General features: G+C 34.5%; 1 protein-coding gene across 2 annotated transcripts in view; it reads right to left on the bottom strand.

Annotated features, from left to right (window-relative positions):
- Positions 1 to 24,387, bottom strand: part of LOC145258156 (synaptotagmin-1-like) — a 228,960-nt gene that overhangs the window by 14,419 nt on the left and 190,154 nt on the right. For both annotated transcript variants that reach the window (XM_080115947.1, XM_080115948.1), the window contains exon 5: positions 7,116 to 7,233. In XM_080115947.1, coding sequence (XP_079972073.1) covers positions 7,116 to 7,233 — 118 coding nt within the window. The remainder of the gene's footprint in view (positions 1 to 7,115; positions 7,234 to 24,387) is intronic.

Here is a 24,387-nt window from a genome sequence, read left to right as displayed (position 1 = left end):
AGTGCCTGTTATTGTCAATGAGCAACTATTGATAATACCAAGTTCGAATGCAGTTCGTTCCACAGAAATACTTTCACATGATGTTGGCAACCTTCACATGGTTCCTCCTATAAGTACCTGATACCTTTCTAGAAAGAATTCTAACTAGAAAGATATCAGAGAAACTAATACCAACAATAGAATCAGCAAGAAATCAATAATAGATATTCGTTGCTGAAACGCAAAATGATTTGTAACAATTATCAAAAGCAGTGGAAAGTCCTGAAAATCTTAAGAGACTTGTTACATGATAAGGGCTGTCCCCTTTTCCAGATGTTACATGATAAGGGCTGTCCCCTTTTCATGTAAGTATAAAAATAGAGAGATTTAGTTAAAATGAAAATGAAATAGAATAGACGAAATTCGAACCTCGTAAATTAGGTTTAGAAATAGATAATGAGAGAGAATTAGAAAATGGAATGTAAAACAAACCATTGTTTAGCTTAGAGATAAAATAGTTCCAAGAAAAGAATGTGCGTTGTCAATTCTGTTATGAAAAATTCAATTGAGGAATGCAACTATACAAGATAATTTAATAAATATGTTTTTAACATATTGGAAAAATAGGTTACTGGGAATATAGGTTAAAATTCCTTTTGTAAACAAAGGAAAAAGTTTTGAACACGCATGTCCAGAACACGTGAAAGAAGACACATGTTTTAACATGTGTATGACGTCATGGAAAATGGGAAGTTCTAGATATAGTTAGAAACTTGAGAAAAACTTGAGAGAGAGAATGGGGAGAGTCAGAGAGAGTCTGAGGACGACAGACGACAGTCCAGACATGGACATTCGAACATCTAGAAGCGAGACGGTCACTTTTGAAACTTAGAATGTGAAGCTTTGAATTCTTTACTCAGAAAACCACGGCCGGTCGTGAGAAGAAATAAACCCATCGTGTGTGTTTATAAACGTCGTCTTTGTATTGTAATTCTACCAAAAGGTAAAGTGAAAATTGTTTTATATGTCATGTATATCATGTGGTTTAAAATGTCATTACATACACGTCTCGACATCTCATATCTACAATGTGAACTCTACATCTCATATCTACACTAAGACTTTCTGAACACAATCTCCTCACTCAAAGAGCTTCTACACTTCTAAGTATGAACATTTTTATATAAATGAATATCATCATAAAACGAACAATCTCTTTCACAACATCCCTCTTAATAAAACGCTTTTAATAAGACTCTCTAACATGCACTCTTAATAACAACGAACAATACAACAAAGAATAATAATAATCATAATAATAATGAAACCTTTATATGTAACACAGGGAACAGTACCTATTATTGTCAGTGAGCAATCACTGATAATGACTTGCGTGAAAACTCCTGGTGAGTAAATTTTAAAATAAATAATTACAATAAATAAATAAATAATTGATATAGAAACACAAAGGAACCAACTAATCTAAGCAAGAAGACCAGATATGATAATAGTCTTATGTTTCTTAATCTTTTAGATGAGAATTGATTATTCATATTATTTGAATTTTTCGGACTACTGTTCTCATCTTGTTTCTTATGTGATCTCACCAATAACCAATTGATCAGATCCCTTCTTCCTGTTTGCAACCGCATGGCACAATAATTGCGCCAAAGTTGTTGTATATTGGAAGAAATTGGGGCCTATGTTGCATTGCCAGGCAACATGGCAGAATTAATCTTATTACACCAATTTATGTTTCATAAAATAAAAAATTAAAAAATCAGACCCATGGCGTAACAAAGTACTTGGTAAAATGCAGTTGTAAAGTTACACTTTTCTGGAGGTTGAAGGTTCAATCCTAAGTGAGAGCAGTACTCAAAATACAACTGCATATCAGCTAGGACTTTTACCCAGTCAAGACTGACAGAATGAGACTATATTACCCCTGGGGGTTAAATTCATGCAGATTCTGAGTTTGACAGAAATATTCCTAAATTTGACTAGATACGCCTGAAGAAGGTCGGAGGTTACATCTGTAGAAACATTGTGAAAATAACACTCAAGACAACAACAGTAGTCCAAAGACTCAAAATAATACTGATTATAATGGTTGACAAAAGAAAACAAAAACTTCCCAAATTGTCGATTTTACCGTCCTAGCAGATCACAGAGTGAAGTCGAAATAGGCAGAAAAATTAAGCAAATAGTGGAAGTTTGCCAGAGAGTTTATACAGTTATGCCGATAATTGTAAGAGCACTGGGAACAGTTAAAAAAAAATAGAATAAAGACTAGTAGAAATTCTAATCAAAGGAAAGACTGGCCCCATATCGATGAAATATCAAGAAAAATCTTAAAGTGCAGAAACCAACTCACATAGCCAGATGATACCAACCATAAGTAAGTTAAAATAAAATTGCGTGTGATAAATGACTAGAAATATAGATGAACCAACGTAGAACACGTGAAACTACCAGGGTAGATATGCAATGCAACATTGTTTAGTGGCACACAAGATGATCGTGAAGTGTCTGGGAGGTTCGAAAGTATCATACAGATTTCCACTGGAAGGGCACCGAGAGTACTGCAATAGAGATCGAGAGATAGTGAAATAATGATAGAGGACGATAAAAATAGAGAGAAATGAATAGAAAGAATGAGAGAGAGAGGAGAGAGAAAAAGCCAGTGAAAGATTGTAAGAAAAAAGCTTTATTTTGATATACACCCCCTCCACTCACGCGCATACAAATATTTATTTTTGGTATTGCTATACAAAACCAAAGTGAATGACATTGTCAAAATAGTTTCAAATATGGTATCTAAGTTTGCTCCTGAGTAAAAACCTCGGTATTGTTCTTCTAAATCAGATAGAAAGTATCATCCAGACTTCCAATGGAAGGGCACCGAGAGTACTGGAATATACATCGGGTGATAATGAAATAATGAGAGAGTTATTCGTATTATTTGGATTCGTTGGACTACTGTTCTCATCTTGAGTGTGATTTTCACAACGTTTCGGTCGATGTAACCTCCATCCTTCTTCAGGTGTATCTTGTCGAACTCAGGAATTTGGACGAAATTTCGAACAAAATCCTTTATTTACTTCAAGGGGGTAGCATGTTCTTGTTCCGTCAGCCATGATTGGATAGAGATCTTAAGTAATTCGCAATTGTATTGTTTTTTTTTTTTTTGGCTGCCCACACTGAGAATTGAACCTTCAACCTGTTAAATATCACTTTTACAATTGATTTTCCAAAGTACTCTAACCTCTGCGCCAAGGGTCCTTGCAGAACGTCAGTGAAAGAGGGAGGGGGGTAGAGATAGTGAAAGAATGAGAGAGAGAGGGGGGGAGAGAGAGGATAAAAGATTGAAAGAAAAGACAGTGGAAGAATAAAATAAAGATTAGCAAGATGGCGTCATCTTAAGAAACGATGACAGACAACGTGTCTTATTGATCTTAAGCAAATTGAAAACTGTTTATTTGTTTAACCTGCGCCAGCTGGTTTTCAAAAGCAATTGCTTTTGTCTAAGAAAATAGCTTTAGTTTCATAAACACTCACAACATTATTTATTCCTGGTGTTGCTATACAAAAACAAAGTGAATAACATTCTAATACCAATTACAGGATAAAACGATAAAATTGTCCTCCCTAAAGAAAACAACACTACAACTTTATTTTAAAACTTTTATTGAAAAATTCAATTCTGGAGACTTGATTATGCAGTAGAGCTGACATCTATTCAATGTAGCCGCCTTCAGCCTCAATCACTGCCTCGATACGGAACTGGGAGCATGCCTTTTCCACAAGTGCTGGCGGGAGCTCGGTGAATACTCGGCAGATGGCAGCGATCAGACTGGCTTTGGTGTTGTGTCAGGTCATGTTGTTGATGCTCTCGACGTATGACCAAACAAAGTAGTCCAGCGGGTCCAGGTCGGGGAAGAAGGGGAGCAGCAAGAGAAGGGTACAAAGTCGGAAGAAACTATACAAAATACTGTTAGAAACCCACCGAATATATGTCAGCCCATGTCATGGTAACATATTGAGTAGGTTTCTAACCGTATTTTATATAGTACTTTTTTTATTTTTGACTCAATTTCCCAAACTTACCGTGTTCAAAAGAGAGTCGGGGGCCATTTTAAATTTTCCAATACATTGGTAAACACTGTATGTTTTTCGAGCTGAATAAGCATGTTACATTAAATAAAAACACTAAAAAAGTATCCAGTTAGGTAGAAAAGTAACTTATCTTGCCTTTGATAACATTTATTTGTTATATATTTGTTTTCTGATAACTTTTTCGAATTTACGTGCATAGTAATACAAACCCCAGTTTTCAAGTTACACTTAATCAGCTTTGCGTTTTGACAAGAAAAAAAATTAATGACGTCTTGGTCACTGAAACCTAACATAGCATCGGTTAATGTATACGTGAATACTTTAAAACTAACGCTTATGAATACAGGGTGTTCCAGAAGTCTTGGTCACATTTCATGTTATTATATCTGTTGAACTATGAAACTATGTAATATTGAACTGGTAAAATTCAATTAAAATCAACTAAATTCATTAATAATTATTGAGGCTATGACAAGAGTATATATCCGACACAGTTAGACACAGCTAATCAATCGAGAATCTCATCACTCTATCCAAAACCACATAAGATATTAACTAACATACACTCGAGAGTCAAAACAATGAAAAAGAATATTCTCTCGTTATAGCCTAATAATTATATATATGTCAGGCACATTTTTTTTTTTTTTATCCTTAATAGTTTTTGAGATATTCAATGTTTAAATGTGTTCATAACTTCTGGAACACCATGTATATCAATTTCATTGTGCAACAGTTTAGAAAAATCTCATCAGGTTCTTTAAGTAGCAATTAGAAACGCAGAACTACTTTCGTTATATTCACACGTTAATAATCCCATTCTTTCTATTTTTATCACCCCCCCTCTCTCATTATTTCACTACCTCTCGATCTCTATTCCAATACTCTCAGTGCCCTTCCAGTGGAAATCTGTATGATACTTTCCAACCTTGTAGACCATTGACAACCATCTTGTGTAGCACTAAACAATGTTACATTGTATATCTACTAGTGTTGGGACGATTAATCAGAATCGGAATCGGGAATCGGAAAAATCAGAGCTTTTTGGGGTATCGGAATCGGTATCGGAAAAATTTGAGTCTATTTTCCAATGCCAAAACTGATTCCTCTAATTATCTATTTTATTTAATTTTGTTTTTATAAAACATCTTCCACTGCTTGCAGTAATAAGATAATAAATATTTATTGATTTAAACTTCCAGTAAGACTAAAATCTCTTGATTAGCCCGTCACAAGTATGTTTTTAACGTTTGAGAAAATGCATGCACATTTAAGATGCGTTTTTTACAGTAATCGGGGAAAAATAAAAATTTTATCGTAAAATATTTACAGAAATCGGAATCGGAATCAGAATCGGAATCGGTAATTGTATTGGAATTGGGAAAAATATTGGAATCGTCCCATCACTAATAATCACTGGCAATTTCACATGTTCTGTGTCGGTTCTTCTATGTTATTCTATTTTAACTTACTTATAGTTGGTATCACCTGGCTATGTGGGTTGATTTCTGCACTCTAGGATTTTTTCTTGATATTTTGGCTTTCATCAGTGCCATTGTCAATATAGGATCAGTCCACTCTTTGATTAAAATTTCTCCTAGTCTTTATTCTTTTTTTTTTAATATATGTATATGTGTATATGTGAATATGCTTATATCTAAGGTAAGCTTCCCAGTTTCTTTATTTTTTGGAAACCGACAGACACATAGTGTTCTCTTTTATTAAATATATAGATAAATTGATATATAAAGAGAAATAAAGAAAGAGGGAGAGAAAGAGAAATAGATAGACAGAGAGGAGTTAAGTATCTTTATCTGTACCTAAATCCAAACGTAGATTCCATGAGCAGGGCTTCTTTCTCAGAAGTGCACGACTGTGGAACTCTCTTTCGTTCGCCTGTTTCCCACCTGACTACAACTTGGATGTCTTCAAATCCAACATAAACAAATTCCTGACAAACCGCCCCCTTAAATAAGACACACTATCAAATCTCCAATACTAATGATTACTACAATACTAACTCATTGATTACTGTACAAGCAATAACCCTTATCCTCGAGTGGCCTCCGGGCCTTAATAAGTGGTGACCCCCCCCCCCATGTAAAAAAAAAAAGTAGTAAACATAATTCTTCATTTACATTTTATTATATTTTAAAAGAAAGGAAAAATATATTTTTTCATTTGATTTCATAAAATGTTATATTTTTTTTAAATCAGAGGGTAGAATCAAAATCGAACACTCGAAGTTTTCAGTCTAAATTGTGCCAATATTTTCTAAGTCATCTTTTAAAATAAGTGAATTCTTGTTTCATGTGTAAAATGTTGGAAAGGGACCGTAGCACCTAGAGAGACAGAATGATGACGCTGCTTTTTTCCCCCGTTCTCTTTGAAAAACTCAACTACGTTGTGCAAAGCCAAAAATAAAAGTAACAATTTTCCTCTACAAAACAACCAAACCAAACATCATGAATAGAAAATTAAAAAAAAAAAAATCGAATATCAAATAAAAAAAAAACTCAAAGCATGAAAACATTTACCAAAATGACCAGATTCGGCATTTAAGCCCAAAACAAAAAATAAAAGGATGATATGCCATAAAAAAAAACTCAAAAAAAAACAAAAAAAAAACAAAGAAACCAAATTAAGAAATAACATGAACAGAAGGTAATTAAAAAGAAATTATATTAACAGGAAGCACCGAAGTAATGGGTTTACAGAGGCTGCTTCCTCGTTTGAATATGAGGAAGATGGAAAATGATGAGAAGAAAGAGGAGTATAGAGAAGGAAGAAGGTGAATAGAAGAATGGAGAAGGATGAAGCAGAAGGAGGAGTAGTGATGGGAGTATTAACAGAATAATAAGGAGTATGAAAAAAGGAGAAAGATAAAAGAGGAGGAGGAGGAGGAAGCAGAAGGAGGAGTAGTGATGGGAGGATTAACAAAATAATAAGGAGGAGTATGAAGAAAGGAGAGGAGGAGGAGGAGGAGGAGGAAGAAGAAGAGGATAGGCCTCGTTGCTTACCAGTCGATTTTTTTTCCTTGTTCATCATCGGAAGATTTATAGCTCGAACGACCTTGAGGCACAATTTTTCCGACGTTGGAAGAAAAGTCAGGCAGATGTTCATATCACCAAGTGCATCCTGAAATTAAAAAAAAAAAGAAAGAAAAAAAAAGAAAACTACATGCATCAACTGATTTACTTTTAGGCCTAATCTTAATTTGTGGGCAGGCACGTCTGATATAATAGATATCAATATAGACTATGGAACCAGCTTAATCGAAAGCAAAAAATTCAAGGGAATATATTGTACTTGCTTGCACTGTAATACCACTGAAAGAAGTATGAATACTCTTCTCCAACTATGGGTAAAAATGACAACTTGTGTTTAACAAGTCGTTTACAATATTGTTTGTGTTAAAAAAAATCATTTAATATTTAAAATATCTGTGCTTAATTGATACTAATCTAAGATGAAAAATAGATAAATAAAAATTTTAGAAGGAAGGGGGGGGTGCACTATAAGCTGCCACAATTGTTTCAACTGTTTGTGCTAGCTGTCCCAACTTGGCGTTACCCGAGAAGCAATGAAATATTTTTTAATTTTATTGATTCCCATTGATCAAGACACTGCATAATCAAACTTATTTCATGGCAAGTGCTCGACTGAACTCCGATCTATGGTCTCCCTTGCCAATCTTTTACAAAAAAAAAAACACTTGACAATCTGCAACCACTATTTATGATTTTCCCCACTCTTTATCTGTGCCTAAATCTAAACGCAGATTTCACGAACAAATCTTATTTCCCAGAATTGTCCGCCTTTGGAACACTATTTCGCTGGTATTCTTCCCGGTTGAATGGGAGCCTTCAAATCTAATGTAAACTAGTTCCTGTTAAGCCGTTCCCATAAATAATCAAAATCTACCCAATTTACACTATTAACGATTAACACCATCACCTTACATTCATTAAACCTTATCCTCGAGTGGCCTTCGGGCCTTGATAACTGGTGACTACCAAGTAAAAAAAATAAAATCTGTCCAAAAAGTTGCCAAACCCTGTCCTAAATTATTTCTTGGTTTTGGGATTTAGTTATGTTTTTAAAAAAAATCCATTTTAACTGTTTTACTTTGCCGTAATTTGCAATTTATTCACCAAATAAGCCATGTCTTACTAAATGCCTGTATATTACTCTTACCCTCTCTTAGTAGTATGTTGTTTGCTCTCCTCTTCCGACTCTTATTTTAGACAACGATTTCTCTCTCTCTCTCTCTCTCTCTCTCTCTCTCTCTCTCTCTCTCTCTCTCCTTGCACCACTCTTTTATCTCCTAACAAAGATTAACATGGAGATGTAATAATATTAAACCTTTTGTTTAGAATCCTTATTACAGTTTGGATCAAAATCCATTTCATGATCTTTATTCTAAAAAATATCTAAAAATCCAACGCGTAAGCTTAAGGGGAATTAAGAAAAAATTGAAATTCATGAAATCTTGCTTAAATGGTGTCTAATGACTATGGATTAAATTGAATGCCAATCTGATATTTGAATTTTCAAACGAGCTGTTGTACCCATATTACGCCCCCCCTCCAATCTTTAAGATACTAAAATTTCTAGAATATTTATTAATTGATTTAATACTATAAAAATTTCATGAAAAATCGAAGTGTTGTATAGTAAGCCACTGCAGACGTGAGCGGTCATGTTTAATAGTCTTTTGGGCCTATAGGCTAGATGTCTAGTGTTTCAATGAAACTGCAGGTATCAATGGACGATCGAACTAATGTACAATTTTAATGAAATATTTTATATTTCAATAGCAGAAAGAATGTTAAACTATAATTATTTGAAATAATAACAGATTGGGAATCTGCGATGGGTCAAATTTTCAGAAGTCAGTTAAAATATAATAAACAAAGGCGATAGCAATAAAACAGAAATATTTGAAACAATAACAGTTTGCAATTTTGTCTAGCAAAATAATGTTAGAATACTATTTGCGGTTAACAATAGCAAAAGGATTGACCTTTTCACGTAAAAGTGACGTAAACAGAGATGGCAGTTATGATATGTTCACGTAAACACGAGTCGGTCAGTATGAGAATTAGAGTCCGAGAGGCAATGAATTGTGTCCGAGCCACCAGAGATATTAGCTTGGAAGAAATTTGTCTTCTTCGTTCCAGGAGCTTGAAGGGACGTGTTTATAGAAAGACTAGCAGGGAGACCCGACGTTGCCCTGGATCAAAAGATGAACAATGAATGTTTCATACTCCCATATTTTTATTGTCATCGAAATCGGTAAAATCACCCATTTATTTTCAATCAATGCGATAGATTGCCTCCATGCAGTGACTTAATCCATAATATATTGTAGTTAACATTGCACTGTAGAGAACACACTGTTCATTTTATAAAGTTTATATATATATATATATATATATATATATATATATAAATATATATATATATATAATGGCTTGAATTAAAGTTTAAAATACGAAAGTGAAGTATCATGTTTCAATTGTGCTCTAAACAAAAACATTTCGAACGTGTGCCTGTCATAAAAAAGCAACTGTTGATTTTATATGTCGGGCCTTTCGGCTTGTGCGGTAATAAAACTTCCCAAATGCACTTGTGATGTTAAACTGTGTAAGGTGTTAACTTTGGTCAAAATCGCCTGTTTCTTCTTTCATAGGATTAATTGGATTATCGATTATCAATACTTACCAAAGATATTCTGATACGAAACCTAACTAAGAACACTACCAGGTACATAAAGTACCGTCTTGTGAAATTTCATAAAAATCGGTCGAGCCGTTTTGGAGTCCATATCGAACGAACTCACAGACACACAGACAAAATTATTTTTATATAATAGTAGGGATAGAGATGTAGAAGTCAAGGGGAACGTTGCAAATTCTGACACTCGGAACATAAAATAAAATATAAAATATAAACAAAAGGTCATGGTGTTCGTTCGGAAGGAAGTACAGTGGTACCTCGCTACTCGATCCATAATTCATTCCAGATGTTTGTTCGAACACCGAAATGTTCGACAACCGCAACGATATTTTCCCTTCAAATTAACTGAAATAGAATTAATTGGTTCCAGAGTTTTTATCTGTAAACTTTGAAGATTTTATACTTTTAATCGTAAAAGAATGTCCGTTTCTTCTTTGTTGTTCAAATAAGCGGTTTAGCTTCGTGTAAAAACTTTAGAAGCAAAGTTTTTTTTTCTTGCGCAATTAATTACTGTTGTCCTGAGATACGCCCGGTACTTTTCGTCGTATTGAAGTATACTAACTTTTTTTTTTACCTTTAGGTCCTTTGTCGTCCCATGCACAAACGAGGTTCTAGTGCCAAGATGATGTGTTAAAAATAACTCAGACCCCATCTAGACTGTCGACGGGGTTGCGATGACACTGTTCTAAATATAACTCCCGTCGCAAAGTTCAGACTTGCGTGGCGACGTCGTCGGAATCGGGTTGGTTCGTCACACTACACTTTAAAAGTATCACGACCAGTATGAAATACAACGTTCCATTGAGGAACCTCACTGCTTGTTTACATTCGAAGGGAAACCAGTGGTTCGAACTCCGAAATTTCGTTCGACTACTGAGGCAAGAAAATCTCCATTTTGTTCAAACACCGAGTTGTTCGATCACCAAAACGTTTGACGGTCGAGGTATCACTCTATTCCTTTCACAGGGTTTTGAGCAAAGTACCAACTGCCGTAGAAAAGGAACAGTGAAAGAAAGTGTGTTTCCATTGGTCACAAATAAGGACACGTTTTAGGAATTATGTGTAAATATGTGTAAACACACAGAAGAGGAACAAAAGTGTGTATTTTATGCATACGGTTAAGAGGATAGATTAGACATACATCGATTATAGCTGAAGGAACTCATATATATATATATATATATATATATATATATATATATATATATATATATATTTCATAAGTTTAAGTTTCGGTTTCAATTCAAGCTGATGCATCTAAATCATATGGATGTATTTTTTTTATTTTTGAAATCGCAACTTTATAATATATAAAAAATCAATAGAATATTAACTCTATAATAATATATACAAAATCTGCAAGAATATAAATATCATATTTTAGCGTACTTTATGACTGGGCTATGCCGGGCATCCCTGCTAGCTTAAATAAATACTTTTGCAGTTTTTACAAAAGAGATACAATAATATCAGAGCGTCTCCATTTATGTTGAATATCCACAAAATGCCAACATCAATATATAACATATGAATTTCCACAGGTCCTGCTAGTTATGTATTATTATTATGTATTGTTATTATTATTATTACTGTTGTTATTATTATGTATTATTATTATTGTTATTTACTATTATCAGTATTATTATTATTATGTATTATTGTTATTATTGTTATTATGATTATTATTATTATCATTATTGTTGTCATTACTATTGTTGTTGTTGTTGTTATTATTATTACTGTTGTTATTATTATTATGTATTATTATTATTTACTATTATCAGTAGTAGTATGTATTATTATGTATTATTGTTATTATCATTGTTATTATTGTTATTATTGTTATCATTATTATTGTTGTTGTTGTTATTATTATTACTGTTGTTATTATTATGTATTATTATTATTATTGTTATTTACTATTATCAGTATTATTATTATTATGTATTATTGTTATTATTATTGTTATTATTGTTATTATTATTGTTATTATTGTTGTTATTATTATTATAATTATCATTATTGTTGTCATTACTATTGTTGTTGTTGTTATTATTATTACTGTGGTTATTATTATGTATTATTATTATTGTTATTTACTATTATCAGTAGTAGTATGTATTATTATTATTATTGTTATTATTATGTATTATTGTTATTATTATTGCTATTAGTTTTATTGTAATTATTATTATTGTTGTTATTATTGTTGTTGTTATTATTATATTATTATATTATTATTACATTATCATTATTGTTGTTGTTATTATTATTATATTATTATTATATTATCATTATTGTTGTTATTATTATTATTATTATTATTATTATTATTATTATTATTATTAGCTTACAAGGAGCTTTCACACAGGTCATCAAAGATCTCACTGAATACAGCCTGAATGACAACAAGTCTCTCCAGATTTTCCAGTGCCCTCCACCTCTTTTGATAACATTTGCAAATAAATTTGCATTATCGCAACAACTTCTTACTATTGATTTCTCGTTTGCAGCAGCCATTGGTCTCCACTGGAATTTGAGTGGCAATAAGCATCCTCAAGGTCCCAGTTCTCTTTGCACTTGTCCAGCGGAGGTCTGGTTAGTGCTCTCTCCATGGTCTTTCCATCCGCCTTGACCCTTCTGGACTATTTGGCATCATTCTTTGGGGGGGGGCTAATGAGAGGGAATGGAGGATGGGATAGAGAACTTATAGATATTCATCTTCAATGTTCTTGATTCCATGTAATGCTTCTTTATATTTTGTCTCTGCAGCAACTCGTCTGGCCCGCACACATGGCTCATGTGTATTAGTCTCCGCATTCAAAGACTTTCTTTAATATTTCATCTGTTTTCATTATTGTTATTCGTTGTATCTTTCCAGCCATTTCTTTGATTCCAATTTCTCCCATTCTTTTTTCAAAGTTTTTCGGAATTGTTCCTAGTGCTCCTACTATTATCGGTACTATCTTGATTTTTTTTATATCATCCACATCCCTTTCAGCTCTCTTGCTAGCTCTGTGTATTTGTTCTGTTTCTCTTTTTGTATGATATTTATCCTGTGGCCAGCTGGAACAGCAAAGTCTACGATTTGGGAGGACTTTTCTTTCTTGTTAATTATTACGACATCTGATCTTCTTGCTTGGATGGGTTTATCCGTTTGTATGTCCATGTCCCATAGGATTTTGTGATTCTCGTTTTCAATTAGTGTTGCTGGATTCTGCTTGTACCATTTGTCTGTGCGTTCACGATGCAGTTGTTTGCACAATTCCCAGTGTACTGCCCTTCCCATTCGGTCGTGCTTGTTCTTGTATTCCTTTTGGGATAATTTGCTACATTCACTTACTATATGGTTTATCATTTCGTCTCTTTGTCCACAGAGTTTGCATTTGTTGTTTTCTTGCATTTTGTCGATCTTCGCTTTGATGTGGTTAGTTCTTATCAAGTTATCTTGTGCTGCTGTTATTAGGGATTCAGTTTCTCGGCTTACGTGTCCTTTTCACATCCATATCCAGGTGTTTTTGTTATTGTCATCTTTTGTCATCCTTATGAATCTTCCATGTAGTTGTTTCTCTTCCCATTTTTCTTTGCTTGTCTTATTCTTTGTCTCTCTGTTTTCTGTTTTGTTGATTTTTTCAGTGTCTTTCGTTGCCATAATTATCTTTCTGTGTTTTACATTATGTACTTTTCTAATTCTTTTTTGGTGTCATTCACATAGTTTGCTATACAAACTAGTCCCCGCCTGCCATCTTTCCTTTTCATGTAGAGTTTGTCAACATCGTCCTTCGAGTGTAGTGCATTGTGAATGGTCATGAGTTTCCTGGTCTTCTGATCGAGCTGTCTCAGTTCTTTCCTCTACCCTATGAACGGTCCAGAGTATCTCACTAGTGATACTGCCCATGTATATATAATTTTTATATATTTTTATATTTTTTCTGCTATATAATTTAGTTTCCAGAAGTTTTCTTGTTCCCATGAGTTATTCCTTTTCCAAATATCTTTTATTTCTGTTGCTTTGATGGTGTCTGCTTTCAGAACTCCTATGTATGTATACGTGTCTTGTTCCCCTAGTGCCCTCATCTCCGTTTGCCTTCTGTTGTCTCCAGTTTTCCCTTTCTTATAACTAATAGTGCGCACTTTTCTATATGAAATTCTATTTGGATCTCCTGACTGAAGATCTTGGTGGTGTTTATTAATGTATCTAGTTCTTTCTCGGTCCTTGCGAAAAGTTTCAAATCGTCCATGTACCTCAGGTGGTTCATTTTTTCCTCCGTGTTAGAGAACTTGTATCCGGTTTGGTACTTTCTCGATATATTGTTCAGGGGTATGATGAACAGTAATGGTGATAGTGAATCTTCTTGAAAAATGCCTCTTTGTATGTTAATTTCTGTTATGTGTTGTCCATCAGCTGTCAGTTCCATTCTCCATGTTCTCATTGCATTTTCAATAACGTTGATGATCCTACTTGGTATTTTATACATTTTCAGGCATTCTATTATCCATGCTTGGAGGATTTTGTCGTACAACATTATTATTATTGTTAATGTTGTTGTTATTATTATTATTGTTAATGTTAGTATTGTTATTATTATTGTTTATGTTATTATTATTGTTAATATTATTATTGTTTATATCATTATAAATATTATTATTGTTATTATTATTATTATTATTGTTGTTGTAATTATTATTATTATTATTATTATTATTGTTGTTGTTGTAATTATTATTATTATTATTAATGCTATTATTATTTTTAATGTTTTTATTATCGTTAACGTTATTATTATTGTTAATATTATTATTATTGTTGTTAATATTATTGTTAATGTTATTATTATTGTTGCTTTTATTCTTCTTATTGTTATTATTATTATTATTATTATTATTATTATTATTATTATTATTATTATTATTATAATATACTCACTAGGAGTTTTCACACAGGTGATCATCAGAGATTACGTACTGATAGTAACTGGTAGTGTTCCCTGGAGTCTGGGAGACAGCCAGTCTCGTCAGATTTCCAGTAAGCTCTATTTCGTTCGGGAATCTTTGCAAATGACTTTGCATTATCAGAACAACTACTTACCATTGGTTTCTTGCTGGCAGCGACCATTGGTTGTCACTAGGATTTTGGTGGTAATAAGCCTCACCAAATGTCCCAGTTCTTTTTGCAATATTTCAGTGAAGGTCTGATTAGTGCTCTCTCTCACTCCGGTCTTTCACTCTCTTTGGCCTTTCACAGCTATTTAGCGGGGTATCAGCTGAGACTGGTGCCCTCCCTCTCTCATAAGAAACGAGCTCACAGACACACAGACACACAGACAAGGTTCCTTTGATATCAGGGTAGAAATAGAGATATGTAAGAACAAGTTAAATGCAGATTAGTGTATGCATGTGTATGCGTGTGTAGGCATGTGTACGCGTGTGTAGGCGTGCGTATGCAAGTCTATGCGTGTGTACACATTTCAACGTGAGAGACACATGTTCAGATGTGAAATAGACTTTGCATTCATCCAAGCATGCATAAAATTATTCGAAATGCTGTACGTGTTGTACGTCTTGCTAACCCACCCCCTCCTCTAATATGTTTGCCCAAATTCTCTTCTCTGTTTTATTACTGTACCAGGGTCCTGTCACCAAAGAACGAACTCTGAGCGAGTTTAGAATTCCTAAAAGAAAGAAGGAGGGGGAGGGGGTGAATTACCTCAGATTATCACAGGAATGCACGGCTGCGTTGAGATCGTCGTAAATGATGTGTTGCGCACATTACCCACTTTAACTTCAAAGGTGCCGCCGTGTGTGTGTGTGTGTGTGTGTGTGTGTGTGTGTGTGTGAGAGAGAGAGAAAGAGAGAGAGAGAGAGAGAGAGAGAGAGTGAGTGAGAATTCTGCGTTATGCAACCGTGGTGACAACCAAAAGCGCTGTCTTTTACAAATGCTGGTTATTGGCATCTTTAGTTCAAAGAAAAAAGTGTCTAAATTTAGAGCAGAATGGTTTTATTGACCCTCCCCCTCCACCACCACCTTAAAAATCAGACACAAGGTCAAGTGAGATTTTTAGGAGAGAGCGCACTTTTGCTTACAAAAGAAATACCTGATCAGCCCGTCGGCATTCTCCAGTAGGGTCGACTCAGACGATTAACAAATCTCAAAGGACTGAACAGAACCCCACCACAGTCTGACAGCAACAAATTATTTACCTCCTTGCCAGGCGGTTAGACACATGGTCAGCTGTGTTTTCGAATGGCCAGCACGCCAGAATAAGCGTTCTCTAGCTTACAAAAAATACCTGAGGAATCCTTCCGGCATTCTACAGTAGTGCCACCATAAGCGATTAGCCTACTCAGAGGGAGAAGGTTACACATGGAATAGTGGATCTCGTGGGACTGAACAGAATTGTAATTTGAACCAACAACAACAAAATCACTGTCAGACTGAATGTCGTGGACGTATCCTCGACTGGTATAAACAATAAGTTATGATAATACACAGAAATGTGTGTATCTATAGCACAAGTGGAGATTTTGAAACTATCCACGCTGAGTTCAAATTCTATTCGATTTGTTCCATACAAGTGTAAAGTCTCTGTCAAAAGTGATGGGTAAAATTATCCTTCGCCAGTGTTCGCACTAATATTCATAGCCATATAAAATAACATCTGAATCGATGAAGTTAAAAAACAAAAGAAAAGAGAAAACTCTTGTATATGATGCTATCCTACATTCTAACCCAAACAATACCGGATAACCCTGTTAATAATCTTCTATTATATAAATCTCACCTGTCTGTTAAAATGTATGTATGTATGTTTGCATGTCTGCCTAAAACTTTCGACAGAGGCGGCGGATTTTCACGAGATCGGTATCATTTTAAAGCTCGTCCCTTTGGATGACAAATATCGAAAAATTGGCTAAAAACGTAAACTCCTTCACTCTCAACTAGGCACTTTTCTACAGATATGGGTCGCTTTTTTTTTTGCCGATATTTTCGAAAGTCATCCCCTCTTTTTGATTGTCTAGCCTTACATCAATTCCCGTTTGGCGATGGCCACAAGAGCAAAGATGTCACGTTTTTTTTTTCACATTATTTTCCTCCTTTGCGGTACGAGTTCGAGCCTGCCTGCATCTACTACCACTGTTTTTTTGTTTTTTTTTTGCTCAACACACACCTCCAAAGACCCGGGCAACTCCGGGCACACAGGCTAGTCTATTCCATAAATCTCACCTGTCTGTTTAAAGGTATGTATGTATGTTTGTTTGTATGCCTGCCTAAAACTTCCGACAGAAGCGACTGATTTTCACGAGATCGGTATCGTTTTGAAGCTCAACCCTTCGGATGACAAATATAGAAAAATTGGCCATAAACATGAAATCCTTCACCCTCAACTGGGCACTTTTCTACAGGGAAGGAGTCGCTTTTTTCCGCTGACATTTTTTGCAAGTCATTCAAAGCTTGCGTAAATGATTTTGGATAAAAGGTGTTATTTCGATCGGCCGTAACGCCACAACCATGGTAGGCTCACATTAAGACAGTTTTGTTTTTTTTTTCACCTTTTTCCTCTGGCGCGTTACAGGTTTGCGCCTGCTTACTACTCTTATATTTTTCTTCTTTTTTTATGCGCTCGCAATTTTACTTTTTTTTCTGTTTTGCTCAACCAACACTCTTAAACACACCTTCACTTTCTTTTCCACCTTTGCGACATGGGTTTGAGCCTGCCGGCCTACTACAACTTTTTTTTCGTTTTCGCTCAACACACATCTCCATACATCCAGGCAACACCGGGCACCCATGCTATTATATTTATAAATCGTTGTTTAATAAGTTTCTAGACTTTCTTCGTATGAGCACTTTTATTGATAGTACACACATGACACTCTAATGCCCTTTGAAGTAATCTCCTTTGGCTGCAATGCACTTGTTGTACCATTCCAGCAACTTCTGGAAGGCTTCATGGAAGTCATCTTGTCAATAACATTGCAGTCTCTTTCATTTCCTACAATTGTCTCATAACGGCAGCCTCTAGGGTTTCCTTGAGCTTAAGGAATAACCAAAAGTCACAGGGAGCAAGATCTGGACTATAGGGAGGGTGAGGAACTGTCTTGATGCCCATCTTGGTCAAATAATCTGTGACAAGAACAGAGTTGTGGATTGATGCATTTGCACAAATCTGCCGCATCTTCAGTTCATCATAAATAATTGTGTGTACCGATTCTACACTGACACCAGACTGTACACTTATTGTCTTTATACACACACAACAGTCCTTATCCATTAAATACTTTATTTAGTCAATCAGCTCTGGTGTTCTGACTTCCTTACTCCTCCCACACCTCTCATCATCCCTCATAGACTCCCTACCTTCCTTGAATCACTTATGCCACTCAAAAACTGATGCTCGATTCATGTAAGATGGTCCAAAAGCAGTCTGAAGCATTCCATACGTTTCTGAGGCATTTTTTCCAAGTTTAAAACAGAATTTTATTGCATATTGATCTTCTAAAGTGTCCTTACGGCCAGATTGCATTTTTGAAATTCATCAGCTGTGACAATCAGGCTTTAGTAAGGTGTATTCCAATTCTTGCTATAGCTGTTCTTTGGACTCTGAAATCATGAAAATTGGTCATAAGTTGTATAGCAATGAAATACGGAATTTTTAAGAGTCCGCGACAATTTTAAATGCCTGTAAAAAAAGTCTGGAAACTTATTTAAGGCACCTCATATATATATATATAAGTTCAGAAATTAAAGTTTAGAAACTGAAGAATTTCAATTTAAAGAGGGCAGGAGCTGCTAGGAAGACTTCATCCTGCCTTGACAGAGTTCAGAATAGACTTCGTAGCCTTTCTCTTCCCTGCAACCTCTTTCTCACAGAAGAGACGTTGTGGGCCCATGTCTGTTTTATCGTTATTTTCATGGTAAGTGCTCGCCTGAACTCCAATCTATGCCCCCCCTCGCCAAAAATTCACGAGAAACACTCGTTTGAATGTAAACACTATCAATAATTTCCCCCATTCTTTATCTGTGCATAAACCTTAACGTAGATTCCATGAACAAAGCTTCTTTCTTAGAACTGCACGCCTGTGAAACTTTCTTCCGTTTACCTGCTTTCCGGCTGACTACAATATGGCCGTCTTCAAGTCCAATGTAAACAAGTTCTTGATGAGCCGTTCCCCTTAAGTAATCCAATTTTACCAAATTTACACTTTTAACGATTACTATGATATTGTCCCTTTGAACAATGTACACACTTTAACCATTATCCTCGAGTGGCCTCTGGGCATTGATATGTGGTGATTCCTTTGTAAAAAAAAAAAAGAGGGAAATAATACTAATATTCATAAGACAATCCTAACCAGATGAAAATGCTCAATATTCAAGATCGCATCGATATAAGAAAGAAATTAAAATTTTGCAAATAAGAATTTACAAAATTTATTATTTGAAACAAGGGATACGGATTGACAGATTTTTTTAATCTGTATCTATTGTTTCAAATAATAAATTTTGTAAATTCTTATTTTTCAAAATTTTAACTTTATATATATATATATATATATATATATTTATATATATATATATATATATATATATATATATATATATATATATATAATGTATTCTTTCATATATGTATGTAGATATAATATTTTATATATCGATTTTTAGTATTTACTTTAACAGTGCTTAAATCAGAATAGAGCTAATTAGTTAAGTATATTTTCATATCTTACTATATATACGTACATATATATATACATACACACATATATATATGTACATATATACGTATATGTACATATGTACACATATATATATATGTACACATATATATATGTGTACATGTACACATATATATATATATGTACACATATATATATATATGTACATATATACATATGTACATATATACATATATGTACAAATATACATATATATGTGTACATATATACGTACATATATACATATATGCACACATATACATATATATATGCACACATATACATATATATATATGCACACATATACATATATATATGCACACATATAAATATATATACACACATATACATATATATATGCACACATATACATATATATATGCACACATATACATATATATATGCACACATATACATATATATATGCACACATATACATATATATATATGTATATGTGTGCATATGTATATATATACACACACACACACACACACACACATATATATATCATTACTTCATTTAATTACATAAATTAATATACGAAGATATTTTTTGCATAGATTTTTCAGTATTTACTTCAGCAGTGCTCGATACATAGGTAGAGCTCGGTAGTAAGTTATGAAAATATATATGGCAATTAAGCTACACAGAATATTCCGTGTTTCATTCTCATAAGCCTGATGAATTCTCACGAGAATGAAACGCGGAATATTCTGTGTAGCTTAATTGCCATATATATTTTCATAACTTACTTTATATATATATATATATATATATATATATATATATTATATATAAAATAGGAAGTTTTATGGGAGCAAGAAATTCAGAAGTAGTTTCTAGTCGCATGTATATCCCCATCAGATAGATACCGACCGGGCTCAACATTGCTTAATTTCCGTAATCTAATGCGAACAGGTGTGTGAATGTGATTATGCCGCGATGCTTATGCATGCATCTTTTTCTCCGAAGGAAGACGGTTCAACCCACCTACGGTGAGTTCTGCTTCGGTACATTACAGTAATAATACGTATACAAAACAAAAGTATGATAAATGCATAAAACTGTTGTGTTGCGCCAAACCAAATAGAAATAAAAACACGAAAAAAATTCTTATCCTCCCAAAGATGCATGAGTAAGCCTAACCTGATCGCCACCTACACAAAACATCATCTCTAACTTTTGCCAGGCACACACAAGCATTATGATACTTAACTGGCCTTTCGGCTTGAAATAAGAGTAATTAAATGTACTCCTTTCTTCTTTGTGAGGAAGTTATATTTTTGTAGCATTCCATAGTGGGCCCCCTTCCCCATAGAATTGGGGGAGTTGAATTACCGACACTGAACAACTGGTCTTGCGCCAAATTCATGATTTGTGGCAAGAAGGATAAATAGCTTAAGAGCAAGCACATCCCACCATATGCTCCCTTAAGCATGATGATGAGATTTGTGCATATATCATCATTGTTATCTTCATCAGCATCATCGTTATCTTCATCATCATCATTGTTATCATTGTAATAATCACAACCGTTATCACTATCATCAGCATTAACATTATTGCTGTCGCTATCATCATGATGATAAAACTCATTGTTATCCTCATCATATCGTTGTCATGGTTATCATCATCATCATCATCATCATCATCATCATTTTCATTGTCATTATAGCCGTTGTTGTCATCACTTCATTGTCATAGTTGTCATTAAAATTCCTATCATCATCATCATCATCATCATCATCGTTGTTGTCGTCATCATCATCACTACTTAAACCGTGTTCGTTACAGTTCAAGCCTTTCTCTGACCCCCACGCCGTCCAGCATCATTGAAAAGAAACAAACAAACAAAAATAAATAAATTCGACTCGGCTTTTCTTTCTTTTTCACACAAGTCGTTTATTTCCGTTTTTCTTTCTCCCCGTTTCAACACCAGCTTAAAAAAAAAAAAGCTTAAAAAATCACATGTCCATCTTCCTTGATACGCTTTTTTCCTTCATGCTTCACTACACGCAGGCCATAGACAGCCATTTCTCGTCTTCGACTTTACACGTCCACTTTCTTCGACAAGCATTCTTTTCTCTCAACCACACGGTGTTCTTTTTTTTCTTTTTCTTGTCACCAGGCCCACTTCCTAATTTGCATATGTTTTTTTTTCAGCTACTGCTGCTAATACCTTCGCACACTAGCTACCTTACAGCTCCTGTTGATATTCAGCTATGCGTTCATATACGCTGTGTTACGAATTGTCGTTGTTGTCATCACTATCGTTATCTTCATCATCATCATCATCATCATCATCATTGTTTTTATCCCGTCGTCGTCATTATCATCATCATCATCATCATCATCATCATCATCATCATCATCATCAATATCATTGCTGTCATCGTCATCAGTGTCAAAGATATTGGACAAAGGATTCATAATACTAATACACCCTGCAACCTTTTCATAAATGCAATTTGCCTTCCCACGAGGACAGAGCGAGACATAAGGTCGATTTTTAATGTAAGAGGACAGGGCAAAAATAAAAATCGAGAAAGATTTCTCCTTCTCCGACCAAAGACAGATGATACTATTATTATTATTCACAAGATTCATATTTTATTCAAATAAACAATATAATTACTTTACAAACTCGACACAAAGCCACTAAAAGTGTGGGAGTGGAAGGAGGTGGTACTTATTCTCTGTCAAACCTACTCAAATGATCTTCCATAGAAATTAACCCAAGAACACGAAATGATGACGTCACTACTTATTGCGTATAATAATATGAAGTTCTACACAACGGGTTGGAGGTCCCTACTACTCTTTAACCGGACACATTTCGACCAATTCATGCAAGCAAGGTTTCTTTTGTTCTTTAACTATTTGTCGTCCATTGATTTTACTTAAACAATCACCAAAATACAACATTTACTCTATAAAGCATATTACTTAAACTATCCCAAATAGTTTCAATTTAATTTGGTTCACAAAACATACATGTACTAGCAAGAACACCTGACATTGTTCAGGACTGAATGAGGGACAGTTTCTATGCTTATAAAACCATATTACTTTATTGTCATTTCACACTTAATATTAAAAGATACTGAAAACTCTTAATTAGTGTCTTATACGCATGTTTTAAATTTCATAAAGATTAAATATAAATATTTAAAATTTAATAGAGGTCTGCTAATAGCATTTGCTTACTAGGCTTTACAAGGCAATGATTTGTCCCCATTTGGAATATGGGTCCCTAGTGTTCTCCAGAGTTTTTTTGTTTTTTTTTAATACATTTTCACCCCAAACAAGGCATATTGCTACTTTGGTGTAGGAGGCTACTATCAGGAGCAGCAACTACTGGGGCACTATGTTGGGATTTGGACAGCAAGCTGTCGGTTCACGTTACACTTGAACTTCTGCATGTCAGTACAGTTAGGGAAGCAGGGACCTGGAATGGAATTCCAGAGTCTAGCGGTTCTGGGGAAGAAACTACTGGAGTAGAAAGATCTTTTACATCTAGGGATCTCTACTGTATGGGGGTGGGATTTAGCTGCCTGTTGGATTTGTTGAGGGTGTCTACGTCGTGGGGGCACAAGTGTCTGCAGTTCGTCAGAGCATTCACCAGTTGGCAAGGTGTTCTCTGATTCTCTTGACCATCTATAGCATCATGCCATCAGATGTATACTACATATTCTCTGCCTCGACCCTGTTCCCTCTGGAGTATATGATCTGCTTGGATTAGATCTGTCTACTCACTTGGAATGTGACAGCTGCATCTGTTGCTTACGGATCATTTTATAATTCTTGCCTCACTGCAATGCTTAAAAATCGTCCTGTGCTGTGGCTGAACAGACCAAACCTGCAACGATGTACATTCACATTAGACCTTCTGCATAAGCATACCAATGTTTGCTAAGATATGTACCGGGGATCTTTTTTTTGCATTATGTTCTGCAATCCTGAACGTGCTGCCTTAGAGCTGTGTGAATGAACATGTACAATATCACCGTCACGTTTTTGGAGTTCTGTATGATCCAAGTAGCGTGACGTTCCTAAGTTTTATGCATTCCCTAATTAGCTTAGTAGCCTTTGTCTATTGCTAACGGTTTTATGACCATGGCTTAATAAAAGAAAAAAATAGCTCATTTAAGGGAGAGGGGCATAAAGGGTTCACATATAGAGGGTAACGAAGAGCTTTGGGCTCACTTCTATTTATACATAAGATTTAAATTTAATCAAAACAGGATATATCTGAAGTTTTAAAAGAGGTTTGGCCTCCATAGCTCCTTTAAGTTAGATTCAGAACCTCCTCTATTGTCTTCCACAGAAAGTCTTACATATATATGTGATTTAAAAGTTATCCAAAATAGAATAAAAGTTTGACAGGGTTTTCTGTCCTCATAGCCTCTTTTGGCCTGCGCTTAGAGATTCAGGATCACTTCCATTGTTTTTTTTTTGTTTTTGTTTTTTTTGTTTTTGTTTTATGGGTTTCTTTTTTGTTTTTTGTTTTTGTTTTTTTTTACCCCAGACACGGCAGTGCTGCGTGGATTTAAGGGGATACTATTTGGAACAACATTTGCAGGGATACTATATAGGGATTATTTGGATTATTTCGATTATTTGGATTATTTGGACTACTGCTTTCATTTTAGAGGTTAAATCGACTGAAACATTGTAAAAATGACACTCAAAATGAGAACTGTAGTTAAAAAAATCCAAATAATATGAATAACCAATCCTCATCTCAAAAATTCAGAAACATGATATTATGTAGAGAGTTGAGCGGTGAGATGTCTGCTCACATTATTCTTGAACTTCTGCATATCAGT

The sequence above is a fragment of the Euprymna scolopes genome, chromosome 33 (genome assembly GCF_053919585.1).
Source record: "Euprymna scolopes isolate OS-2025 chromosome 33, ASM5391958v1, whole genome shotgun sequence".
NCBI classification, from domain to species: domain Eukaryota; kingdom Metazoa; phylum Mollusca; class Cephalopoda; order Sepiida; family Sepiolidae; genus Euprymna; species Euprymna scolopes.
This window is presented reverse-complemented; position numbering and strand designations above follow the sequence as displayed.